Source organism: Stegostoma tigrinum, chromosome 25, assembly GCF_030684315.1.
Source record: "Stegostoma tigrinum isolate sSteTig4 chromosome 25, sSteTig4.hap1, whole genome shotgun sequence".
NCBI lineage: Eukaryota > Metazoa > Chordata > Chondrichthyes > Orectolobiformes > Stegostomatidae > Stegostoma > Stegostoma tigrinum.
This window is the reverse complement of record NC_081378.1, coordinates 39,005,768-39,019,694: the sequence shown is the minus strand read 5'-3', so window position 1 is coordinate 39,019,694 and position 13,927 is coordinate 39,005,768. Positions and strand designations below refer to the sequence as shown.

The following is a 13,927-nucleotide window of genomic DNA, read 5'->3' as shown; positions in this document are numbered from 1 at the left end:
TGGTTTTTGATTAGATATGCTCGTTAACTACCCTTATTAACCACAGGTGGTTTATCCCTAGAGTCCTTCTTTTTGAAGAGAATAAAATTTGTGCCGTGTTATGAACTATCAGCTTAAATGTCTGCCATTATGCATCCACCAATTTACCCCTTAATCTGCCTGCCCAGCTCACCTTAAAAGAAGCCCTCTCTTTTTAACTACCCTTATTTAAGTTGAGAACATTGGTTTGAAATCCAAGTTGCTCATGCTCAAACTGAATTTGAAGTGCTAACATGTTGAGATCATGATTTATTCGAGGATCTTTAACCAAGACATCTGTGATTAATCTTAGTTCATTACGAGATCAAAATCACCTTAACCCGAGTAGGTTCTACAACATACTGCTGCAAGAAACATTCCCTGATACATTCAACAAATTTGTCTCCCACATTACCCTTGCCAATCTGATTGATCCAGTCTATACACAAATTACAATTACCCATTGCAATTGTAGGGCCCTTCTTATATGCCTTCATTACCTACTGATTTATGGTTTGTTCTACAGCATAGGAACTCCTCAGGAACCCACAGTTGACTCCCACCCATGATTTCCTTTCTTGGTTTTTCTTTATTTCCACCCAATCTGATGGAACTTCAAGGTTTACCATAGCTATGTCATGCTATATCACTACTTACTACTCTGATCCCTTGCTTTCTTAAAAATGCTTCACCATCTTCTCCTTTTTGTCTCTCTTTCTGCAATGTGAATTAGTCTTTAAATCTGAAATCTTCCCAATCTTGGTCACCGTGCAATCATATTTCTGTAATTATAGAATCCCTACAGTGTGCCCATCAAGGGCACAGCAACCGTCCAATCAGCATCTCACACAGACCCATACCCCTACCACACTATCCCTGTAACCCTGCATTTCCCATGGCTAATCCACCTAGTCTGCACATCACTGGGTACTCTGGGCAATTCAGCATGGCTAATCCACCTAACCTGCAAAGCTTTGGACTGTGGGTGGATCCCACTCAAACACGGGGAGAATGTACAAACTCCACACAACCAGTCACCCGAGGGTGGAATCAAACCAGGGTCCCTGGTGCTATGAAGGAGTACTAGTGACCATTCAGCCACCTTGCCACCCTTCAGGACATAAATAGCTATCATGGCATGTTCATTTATTTCCATTGTCAACTTATCTATCTTGTTGGAAATGCTCTCAGTCCGAATGCAGTATTAAACTTTAACTTTTTAAAATTGTTACTTATTTTGGTTCAAATTTCTGCTGCAGTTTTCCGCCCATCCCTGTCACGCTTTGATTCTCATATGCCTCTTCACTATTCTTCATCTCTGCTGTCTCATCTCTTTTGACTTTTTTTAAAGCTTCCCTTCAGTTGAACAGACCCTTCCTCCACTAGGTAGTTGAAAGCACCAACCACAGCCTTCATGACACGATTCACCAGGACACTGATTCCAGCATAGGTCAAAGGAAGCTAGTCCCAACAGAATAGCTCTCTTTCCCCAGTACTGGTGCCAGTGCCCCATGAATATGAACTAATTTCCCCCAAGCCAATCTTTCAGCTATTCAATTGCCTATTTTTCTTTGACTTATATCAATCTGCACGTGGGTCAGGGAGTAATCTACAGATCTCAGTAACCTCCGTAATCTCAGTAACCCTACATTTTAATTTAGCGCCAAACTGTTTGCATCCGGTTTCGAACTTTCGAATTAATCTTACATTGAGGCAATCTATTCCTGAACAGTTATAAACTATCTCCCTTATTCAGAAGTGAAATGTTTCACCAAGACTTTAACAAACAGTCAAAAGTTTCCTGCATGCCGAAAGGAAAAAAGCTCCAGATCCTTCTAACTGAAGCCTAATGCACAATTGTTCACTCCTTAAAAAAAACTTTCCTAATGAAAACAAAATCTTATTTCTCAAGGAAGGCTCTCTCAAGTTAATGTTTAAAACACTTCATAGGCACATCAAAACACTACTAATGCCTCTATTTCAAAATGCAAACTGAAATAAATGATACTAAAATAAAAACATTACATCGCAAAATTTACATGGTTTCCTCAAAGTACTAACTGAAGCAAGATCATCTCCAGTGTTAGACAGCCTGGAGCATACCTTTCAAAACTAAAGAAAAATTTTAAATTTCCAAATTAGCTCACCGTTTTGTATTCTGTAAGTTCCATCTGCAGACGTGCTATTTCACCACGGAGTATATTGATTTGCTGACTTGCTCTGTCCTGGTTGACCATCACTTTATTTTTAATGTTCCGTGCACGGTTCGCATATTTCAGAGTGTTCAAAGTTTCCATGAAATCACGATCTGATGGACTGACGCAAGCTATCATCACTGTTTGGCTGGAAAACGAAACCCAGAGGCTCACTGCAACAGCACAGCTACAGTCACAATGAAAAACTATCTACACCAGTTTAGTTACGCAATGAATAATGAAATTGGGTAACTGAAAGCTATACAAAAAGTTAAGCATGATACTTTAACATACTTTTTAAAAAAAAAAATCCATCATCGAATCCCTGCATTATGGAAGCAGGCCATTCGGTCCATCAAGTCCACACTTCCCGTCTGAACAGCATCCTGCCCCAAGCCAACCCCTCACCTTCCCTGCAACCTCCTTTCCATGGCTGCTCCACCTAACCTGCACATCACTGGACACAATGGACAATTATGCACGGCCAATCCACTAATTTGCACATCTTTTGACTCTGGCAAACTGCAGTACCTGGACGAAACCCACACAGACATGGGGAGAATGTGCAAACCCTACATAGGCGGTCGTCCAAGGGTGGAATCTCTGGCACTGTGAGGCAGCAGTGCTAACCACTGCACCACTGTGCCACCCTACAATGTTGAGTCTCAGTTCAGCAAACTGTCAAAATTTGTCTTTAACTTTGCAACATTTATGCATTTCGCTTTCCAATTCACTTGTCAACAAATAGACAGCCTCACAGATCATTATGGCATAGCAAACAACAGCAGCAAACTCAAGTTACCTATTTGACAGAATTTGCATAAACTAAATTCTGACTAAAACTATGCTGTCAAGAAAGGCACAAAACTCAGGCACTTTTCTTTAGCAAACGGCAGGTTTAAAATGAGAAAGTAGAGTTTCTGGCTTACAGAGAAAATGTACTTTCCCAAGTTATTTAAATAGAAAGGAATGAATAACTTTCCAATACTCGTACTATTTTTGGGCAGCTCTTATTAGTCAGTTTTGAATGGATTTGCCATTAGCGTCAACATTTACTTTGTTGAAAAAAATCCCTTGTACCTGACGCTTCTTATTTGCAATTGTCAGGTTTATAAGTTTATTAAACCAGTGGTCCATTACCTGGTCCTACGCTATTGTCCCTTACGCACACAAAAAAAGACTTAACACTAAGCAAGGCAGGGATAACAATAGACAAGCACTGTGCAAAAAAATTTGCACCATTCTCCAAAAAGTGCCACAATTGGATTATGGGAATTTTCAAAAACTACATCTAATACAGTTAATTTGTTTTATAAAATAATTCTAATAAAGGTCCTGAGTAAATTGACAACATTGAAGAACTACTCCAATTTAAACGATCCCTGAAAAAAAGTGTTAGTTTAGCTTGGTTTTAAACGGTCAATGGAATGTGAAAAGCAATACTCACATCATGCATCAACAATCGTGGCGACTTGGTTATTTCTGACATTAAAAAGGTCAGCAACCTTTGTCTCTCCACAGATAATACCAAACCTAAGTAGTTCAGTATTTTCTGTTTTCATTTTAAATTTCTAGTATTTTGCTTTTGTAATGCTAAGCTGGCCTTCACTCTAATGTGCATCAGCTCCGAATAAAAGCCGTCAAAAGCATGATGACTAGATAAATGCATGACTCCAAATTTAAAAAAAGCCTCATTTTAACTTTTAGGAAGCTGCTTCTGCAAATTCTAACAAAACATGGACATTGCTAAAATCTTGTTCAGAGAGTTTCACATCTGAAAGTGAGAATATTCACAGGACTCAATCAAAAGCATTTATAAATGATATGAAATGATCCTCTGCTCTTCCAGAAATTCAGATGTGCATTAGCAGTATACCATAAAACAGCGTGTATGGTTTATGGTTCCTTGTTGTGCCAAAGGGCGGCTCAATAGACAAAGAGCCACATAGCTTGTATGCCTTATGGAAACCAATCCAAGACCAGAAAAATCATGCTCTGAAGTGGGACTCAAGGTTACAATGACCCCCAGAGCTAGAGAAAATGTTACAGATAACAGAACACTGAAATTACAAATGGTGGAGGGAAACAATGGGCAAGGGGACCTTTGATAACCGCAGGTTTTGGTATGAATTAACAAAGGACAGATGCCTCAAGAAAAGAGCTGCAGGTAGGTTACACTAATCATACAATGCTCACTAGTAGCTTGGTCACAATAAGTTGTGGCTTAGAGGCGTGGATAGAGTTAACCTACTCGACTATAAGTGCAATATGATTAGAATAATATCTAACTGACTCAAAACATTTGTATCATTGAAGTCTTCTGATGTTCCAGTCAAAATTCTCTCCCGTGATATTTCAAGCAGTGTTTATTACAATCAGAACCTTGTGTCGAGTGCTGGTTTAAAATATTCCACAGCACCCCATTTCAAAGTCACAATTTCCTTTCAAAATGTAATCCATTTTGGCGTTTAGCTATAAACGTGCAACAGTTTGTTATTCTGAAACATGAATTACATACCTACATTATGGAGCAAGAAAAGGGCAGAAGATTGCAGAACTACTCTGTCACTTCTGATAAGCTTAACTGATAATTGTGATAGCCCCTCTCATGAATAGGAGTTAAAATAACTGATTTTCACAATCCACCTCAAACAGAAATCCCCATTGTAGATCTCTAAATATTTGTACATAATGCAGCAATTTAACTACTTATAGTTAAAATTTCATAGGAATGAATACTGTGTTTCCAAAACCAGACTGTCTAATCATTTCGATTAACTGGAGGTGTTACTTGAAGGACTCTTGCTGTGTTCAAATCATCAAGTATTCCACTTACCTGTAGTGATGCCATTCAACATCAGCAGTATAAAATTCAACCTCCCACAAAACCAAATGATCAAAGTTACAAAATCTGCACATAAAAAGCACACTTGTTTGAAAAAGCCCTCATAAGAAAATGGTATCAATTTATTAGAAACCCAAGTATTTACCTATTGCCCCCCAAAGAATCTTGCAGCAATCGTGTTAACTTGGAATCCCGATAAGGCACATGAGTGACTCGTTTACTTTTATCACCAAGTGCACTGATGACGTTTCCAAGGGCCAACTGGGAAAATAAGTTGGAAGAAATTTAAGATTACCACATAATCTGCAAAATTCAAAAATAATCAATCATTCTGATTATGAACATTCATTCTTAACTCCAACATCACGTGTTACTGCTTCTATTCTGGATATACATTATCGTTTATATTTGTTTACTGTCGTCCGACTTACCACCAAATTGTATAGCAACAAGTTCAGGTGAACAATCAGACTGCAATCTTATTTGCTCCAAGTCCAGTATTCTGATGTTTTTCAACCCAACTACCTCAGCTTCAGCTCTGCTTTACTTCCTTTCATACTATGCTACATCTCAAGTCTGTTGTCTCCTCCTAGAACAGCATATTACCCACCACCTACCTCATCTGTGAAATAACACTGCAGCTTTTACAAATGTTTGCCATTATTCACAGCAAGTCAAACAATAGACTCCTAAAATGATGAGCTGTCAGTCATGTTTATCTTCCACAGTACTTAATAACAATGCTGCCAGTGCATCAGCAAAGAAAACTAAGAAATGCTACAGAGCACCCACCATTATGTATGTACAACACACTCTACGTGGCCTTTCTCAAGGTGTAGGCATCACGGAGGACCACTAGAGGATGCTACGTTCTTGAAAAACAATCAACATTTACCAGAACAGCACCACCACCTTTCTCAAATGCTGCTGCCGCCACCAACCTGTTTATTCGACATTGAGGACAGAACATAGAACATTATAGCACAGTACAGGCCCTTCATACAGACCTGTCATACCGATCGCAAGCCCATCTAACCTACACTATTCCATGTACGTCAATATGCTTATCCAATGACGCCTTAAATGTACCTAAAGTTGGCAAATCTACTAGCAGTGCAGGCAAAGCATTCCATTCCCTTACTACTCTCTCAGTAAAGAAACTATCTCTGACATCTGTCCTGTATCTTTCACCCCTCAATTTAAAGCTATGCCCCCTCGTGCTCACCGTCACCATCCTAGGAAAAAGGCTCTCCCTATCCACCCTATCTAACCCTCTGATTATTTTATATGTTTCAATTAAGTCACCTCTCAACCTTCTTCTCTCTAATGAAAACAGCCTCAAGTCCCTCAGCCTTTCCTCGTAAGACCTTCCCTCCACACCAGGCAACATCCTAGTAAATCTCCTCTGCACCCTTTCCAAAGCTTCCACATCCTTCTTATAATGCGGTGACCAGAACTGTACACAATACTCCAAGTGCGGCCGCACCAGAGTTTTGTACAGCTTCACCATAGCCTCTTGGTTCCGGAACTCAATCCCTCTATTAATAAAAGCTAAAACACTATGCCTTAACAGCCCTGTCAACCTGGGTGGCAATACGTAATTGGTTGATTTTGCCCATAACAGCCTATCCCTGAAAACCCTTAAATCATACTTGCAGCGATGACATTGGCCAAAATCAAAAAGGTCCTTTTTTGTGACAAGGAATCATGTAATCATGGCATTTTTGTCATTTATCTGTGTTGAGCACATATGTTATTAGGCCTTTTCAATTATTAGACTTCAAATGGGCAGAAACAAGAATTTTTACTTCTATAGTACCAACGCATTTAAAACAAATAAAAGTAAAGAAATCTCCATTTCAATACATACACATTAAAGTGCATTGCAGAAAGCACTTTAGAAAATTGCTGATTTCTTTCTTGATCTGCAAAATCATGAGAAATATTTGCATCGACTACATTCTATACAAAATTAATTGGGTGGTGAGTACCCTAAATCATGATAACTATTTAATATCAGATTTAATTTCTGTATTTATTTACTTATTAATTAGTGCAAACTGGAAACTTTGGACCAACAAGCCATCAGCCAATGAAACAATAATTGTAAAAGTAGCATGAACAGTGGTAGGTTTCAGAGCTAGTACGCAAAATATTTTTAAGGGACATAGAACATAACAGCGCAGTACAGGCCCTTCAGCCATTGATATTGCGCTGATCTGTGAAATGTTCGTGATATAATTACCATCATACCAAGGATCATTATGGTATAAACATTTCAGTCTCCATCTTGAATCCTCTCACAGTTCGAATCACTGACAGAAGCATAAAGAGTCATCTGGACTCAAAACGCTAGCATGCTTTGTCTCCATGGATTCCACATGACCCGCTACGATCGCCAGCATTTTTTTGTTTTCAGTATAGTTATATCCAAACTGGATAACTTTAGCCTGAGCACACAAGTGCCTGTGGTTGTAATAATTTCTATTGCATCCTTCAGAACCACATTATCCAGTCTTGTTCTTATGAGGGCTAACCTAGGCATTACCTGAAGTTAACATACAAAAAAAGAGAATGAATACCCTGAAGATAAAATGTCCATTACTGCATCTATGGCCAATCCTTAGGGCAGAACCATTTTGGGTCAGCAGTAGGGGAGTTTGCAAAGTGACTCCCAGAACCCAAATGCAGTCAGGCTCATTTTTGGACCCAAATGCAACAATTACCCGATCTGCCTGGGATGCTGATTTTCCAGTTTTTTTTCCCCCTCAATACAAAAGGAACAGAACAAAAGCTCACCTTAAGTATTAACAATGAGTGACAAAAGCCAACTGTGCCTCTTTCACTCGACAGCCAACATGAACAGACGCTCACATCAGGCCAGCACGTGGAGGAGATCCATGGAACGCTGTCATTGTTGGCGTTCTTTTTCAGTTCAGTTGTGGGTAGATTAAAATCCTTTACTCAAAACTTACTTGACCTTCTTTGTCTCATCCCAAATTCAAGGACCGGTCACGTACAATGGGAGTTATTTGACAAGTTAGTTGATTCTCCTAAAGGGGATCCTTACAGGTGCAAACTTCAATATCAATTAAAACAGTGTCTATGCACGTCTGAGAATTGAAAGCAGCAATTGTCTAAAGTGCAGCATACTGAACAGACAAGCAAATAACCACCAGCCCTAATTATTAATAAAACATGCTCATTTAACAAACAAAAAACACCTGCTCAGGTCTCTAGTGGTACTGTGGTAGTGTCTCTCCTTCTGAACCAGGTGACCCAGGTTCAAGTCCTACCTGCTCTAGTGGTGTATCAAAACATTTTGCTAACAAGTTGATTAATAAAAACAACAATGTGCTCAATTCTCATATGGCGCAACAGTAGTGTCCCCACTTCTGGGCCAGGTGGTATAGGTTCAAGTCCCAACTGCTCCAGGTGTGTAATCACATCTTTGAACAGGCTGATTATAAAAACATCAACCCCAACCCACTCTCACTGTAATCTGGGGATGTCATTTGATTGAGTGAGATAACACTGCCAGATAAAAAGAAAAATAACCACCTGCTGACAGCTCAACTCCCAACTCTTGCAGCCTCCAAAACTAAATCAACAGCAAGGAAACTTTGATTTTTGTTTGGAGGGGTGGGGGGGTTTGTATATGCAATGATTTAACACCATGCTTGATGTACAGATGTTGCAAAGCAACTGACTATGGAGAAGAGGAGACTGCACTTCCAGAAACATTCAAGGTGACAGAATTCCAAAATTAACCACTCCGCAAACCACTATTATGATCAAAATTTAGCAACTGCAATGTCTTCACTGCCTCTTGGCTTCAATATTCCAACACACCCCTGGCTTGGCTCTCACACCCTCTTCTGTGTAAACTCGAACTCGGCCCATGTTAACTTACAACAAGTCTCTTTTACTCCCTGCCCCTAATAACTATTGTGCTCACTGACCCAATTGTTCCTAATCAAGTAACACCCTCATTACAAAATGTTAACATTTTTCTTGAAGCCCTACCACAACCTTGCCCACCCCTTTGTCTTCTCCTACAGCACCATAAGCCTCAAAACTCTTCTACACAAATCTGAATGCTTTGAACAGCTGCACTTACAACTCTGTCTTCATTTTTCCAGGCTGCAAGCTATGGAATATGTACATACCTGTTCACCACTCTAGTTTGCTTTCCTTCGTTCAAGATGCTCCTTCAAACCTAGCTTTTTGACCTAGATTTTTGTTTTCTGACTCATTATCTTGGTGCATTTCTGACCCTACTTCATTTTATAATGCTCCTGTGAACTACACCAAGATGGTTCATTACATTAAAATGGTGATATAAGAGTACAAGTTGTTATTGCTATTGAAGGAACATGAGAGAAATGTATATGTCCCTCTTCACAAAACATTGATTTTCTGCTGCCAATCATATTTTGGGCTTTTCATTCTCTACCCAAATCCTTTGGCAGAAACCAAAAACCTGACTTTCAAAATAAAATGCCTTTTTAAGTCTTTAAATGTAATGCATGCTGATAGCAAACATGGTACTATGAACATTAATTGCCACAGGAATATTATGATACTTCAGTGTATTTATTACAGAAAATTTAATGTATGAAGTACACATCACCCTTCCAAACTGAATTTTCCTTTCCTTACTGCGACAAAGGACAATTCAACATGTACTCACTAAACCACAGTTAATTGAAATTCCTTCTTTTGCCCTTTCTCCAGTTGCTCCAGTACGCTTTAGTCTTTCGGAGCCTGCAAGGTCAACAAAATGGAACTTGGCTGTGAGGGTTTCAAATTCATTCATTTCTGCTGATTCACTGATGGCTCTATTGTCCAATAGTTCATCCTGCATTAAACACAAAACATGAACCAATCAAATTCCAGAAAATGAACAGACGTAGATACTAAAATGCTCTATAAAATAGAAGTAGAATAGTTAGGTGCTCGTTTTCACCTTGCGCAGAAGGGCATTTTTCTGTGGTGTAGATCTCTGACTCAAATCAACAATTGCAGTATTTTGAATACTGCGATTTTATGGGATCTGTTTTTACACTTGAGATTTTTTTAAAAATTGAAGTGTACTTACAGCACTTTTCTTCACACTCTCAGCATTTAAGTTTTCCCCAGCATACACATTCTTAAAACCATCAAGTTGCAGAAAATGTTACAAATTCTAATGACTGTAACTAAGATTAGGGTCTTAAATCTGAAGAAAAGAAATCAAGGTATAAAGGCCAACTAGGCTATGGTGGATTGGGAAAATCCACAAAGATTTGATGGTGGATAGGTCATGGTTGGCATTTAAAGAAATATTAGTCTCCAACAGATGTATATTCCTCTAAGGAACAAACACCCAAAGCAAATGGTAATTCAATTATGGTTAACAAAACTTGATACAACATTGGACCAATGGACGTCAAGAAAAGTGGCAGCCTAAGGACTGAGAGCTATTCAGAACCCAGTACAGGAGAACCGAGATACTGATTAAGAATAGGAAAAGAGAATATGAATGCAGGCTAGAGGTGTACACAAAAAGGCAACTACAAAAGCTCTACCTAAGCACTGAAAAGGGGGGTTTAAAAAAGTGCTAAGACAAATGTGGGATTATAATATGTGTGGCCAAGAGAATTTAAATGGAGAAAAGGAGGGTCTTAAAAAAGTTACTTTGTATTTGTCTTCAAACAAAAAACCTCCAGAAGTTCTAGGTGACCAAGGAAAATAATAGAAATAAAAGAAATTAGTATTATAGAGGCAGAATTTGACAGGAATAAATGATGATTATTCATTATTCAAGTTCAACTTCATCCCAGAATGTTCAAGGGACAGTAGTGGAGAAAATGTTAGAATTTATTAGAGGAGTGAGATAACCAGGCACTTAAAAGTGTAAAACAGGGCAGAGCATGGATTTAAGAAAAGGAACTTATTTTATGAAGTTGCTGGTACTTTTGAGGATATTAGTTTTAGCATTGATAAAGGAGCACCAGTAAATATACTTTATTCCGTCTTCTGAAGACTTTGATAAGGGCTCCGCAAGAGGAGGTTAGGAAATAAAATTTCAGTGCATGGGATTGGGGAAGCTGTATTGGTACAGACTGACAATTGGTTAACAGACAGAAAGCAGGGGAATAGGACTAAATAAATCATTCTCAGGATGCCAGACTGTTATTCATGGGGTACTGCAAGGAACAGTACTAGACCCACAGATGTTCACAGCCTATATGAAGGATCTGGATGTGGGAACCATTTGGAAAGTTTCTAAATTGGCTGATGACAAACTGCATGATAATGTACATTGTGAGGGTGATGAAACATGGCTTCAAGAGACTTGGACAGACTAAGCGAATGGATTAGAACATGGGTGATAGAATGCAAGCAAGCGAGAAGTTATCACTTTGGCTTGAAAAAGGTAAATATTTCTCGAATGGTTATGGTTAGGAGCTGAGTGTCCAAAGGGACCTAGACACCATCATTCATGAGTTACTAGAAGTTATTATCCAGGTGCAGCAAGCAATTGGGAAAGCAAGTTGTATTTTGATCTGCATGGCAAATGGATTTGAGTACAGGAGTAAAAGGTGACTTGCTAAACTTATACAGAGCTTTGGTGAGATTTCAACTGGAGTACTGTTTTGTTTTCTTCTCCATCAAGTGTCAGTTTTTTTTATATCAACCTGTTCAGAGATGGTATTACTAACCTCCAGGGCAGATGAGACTTGGAAACCTGGCCTGTCAGAGTACAGGGACACTATCACTGTACCATAAGGGCTTTTCCAAGGAGGGGCATGCTTGCCATAGAGGAGTACAATTTACCAGATTAATCCCTGGGATGATAGCATTGTTTTATGATAGGAGACTTGGTCAAAATTCCCTAAAGTTTTGAATAATAAGGGATGATCTTATTAAAACTTATAAAATTCTTAGAGTGAATCTCAGAATAAGTAGATCATTTAAGACTGGGATAAAGGAGGAACCACTGACTCAGTGTAGAAGCTTAATCACTGATCATGCTTAAAACAGAAACTGACATAATTCTGAAGACCGACGAATTCAAATGATAGGGAGAAAGATGGTGCAGAACAGTGAAACCAAATGTATATGTTTAGTCATGAGATAACTGAATGGAGGAGTAGGCATGACAGCTTATTCTTGTTCCAATGTATTAGAGATAAAATACTAAAGTTAGTTTCTCTCACTCTGAAAACAATAAATAGTTGCAATTGTTTGAACAGCTATGGGCAAATTACATTTCAATTAACATCCATTTAACAAGATTGGACAAAATATGCTCCACAATCCCTAGCCAACATCAAGTATAAACATTTCTGCTTTTCACTGAATTGTACAATTAAAAGTGGTAAATCTGCCTTTTACGCAATTCAAATACACGCTAGTACTTTTTTGAAAACTGAATTATAATTACTCAAATTTAAAATATGACAGTAACAGGTAACAAATCAAATTGAGCATTTGACAAGGCAATAACTACATATTAATTTACTATAAAATTTACAACATAAACAAAATTTGCACTGGGGGGAAAAAACAAAGCTCTCAAAAAAAAGACTCCTGGGAAAGAGAAAAAGAAATCAGTTTAACCGATGGAAAATTTCTGAAATTACACTAACTTAAATTTCATTTAAAAAATGCTATGTCCAATTCACCATGACGAAGAGAGCTCAAAATTCTGTTAGGCCATAATCAGTTGCAGTTTCCACAAATATCACAGATTAGAAACTTACATTATCATTTTTGATGCAGACACGCACTTGACATAAATGTATTGTGAAAATGGCATGAGAACGAGAACTCTGAACATTCATTTGAGTACTAGCAGTTGTTCGTGAAAGAGCTCCCAGCTTCAGGCACTGCAGCATCTACAAGATATGATGAAATTATTTAAAACTGTTTATTTACCAATATGCACATGGAAGCGCCTGAATCGGAACATTTATATCACCACCGTTCAAACGATATGCTTTCATTAATAAATATAACAAGTTATTTTTGATACACTGAAGTCAGAAACAAAAAAAGGGACTGTTGCCAATGTGTTTTCCTGAAATATCAAAATTTTGAAGCTTAACCCAAAAGCTGTATAAATATGTAAAGGCCAAACAAACCACTTAGAACTCTTGCCCTATATGATCATTTAAAGTGCATACTACGTATATATTACAGGTTAGGTTGTTTTCTATAACACATTGGAAAAATAAAGTGGTTCATTAAACCATGTTTAAACAGTATGTTCATTGCATTACCAAACCAAATATCAATAGCATAAGTGTGACAATTCTGAAGACTTGTATTATTATTTTGCAGGAATTTAGAAGCCTTAATTAGGTGCTACAATGGGGTAGCACTGCTGCCTCACAGTGCCAGGGACGCACGCTTAATTCCACCCTCTGGAGTTTGCATTCTCCTCATGTCTGTGTGGGTTTCCTCCAGGTGCTCCAGTTTCCGCCCACAGTCCAAAAGGTATGCAGGCGAGGTGGATTGGCCATGCTAAATTGCCCAGTGTCCAGGAACGAACAGGCTAGATGGATTAGCAATGGGAAATGCAGGGTTACAGGGATAGGGTTAGAGGGGTGGGTCTGGGTGAAATGTGTTTTGAAGGGTTAGTGTGGACCCAAATGGACTGAATGGCCTACTTCCACACACTACAGATTCTAAGATTCTATGAGCACTAAACATATACTGAGCAACATCATACTAAACAGAAACATTAATATAAAATGATAATGAAAACAGCAGTCTAAAATTAGCAGATATTTGCATAATCTGTAGTGACCTTGGGTATTTTTGAGTTTCAGAGCTTTACAGTATTTCTGGCCAGTGTCATAATCCCAGTCAATGTCAT

General features: G+C 38.4%; 1 protein-coding gene across 5 annotated transcripts in view; it reads right to left on the bottom strand.

The window, feature by feature from the left end:
• The window catches only part of kif21a (kinesin family member 21A), a 157,230-nt gene that overhangs the window by 105,873 nt on the left and 37,430 nt on the right, over positions 1–13,927 (bottom strand). For 4 of the 5 annotated variants that reach the window (XM_048553734.2, XM_048553737.2, XM_048553736.2 and 1 more), the window contains exons 5-8: positions 12,810–12,944; positions 9,752–9,919; positions 5,204–5,319; positions 2,166–2,361 (exon numbers count right to left, since the gene is read on the bottom strand). In XM_048553734.2, coding sequence (XP_048409691.1) covers positions 2,166–2,361; positions 5,204–5,319; positions 9,752–9,919; positions 12,810–12,944 — 615 coding nt within the window. The remainder of the gene's footprint in view (positions 1–2,165; positions 2,362–5,203; positions 5,320–9,751; positions 9,920–12,809; positions 12,945–13,927) is intronic. The other variant, XM_048553738.2, reaches the window with a different exon arrangement.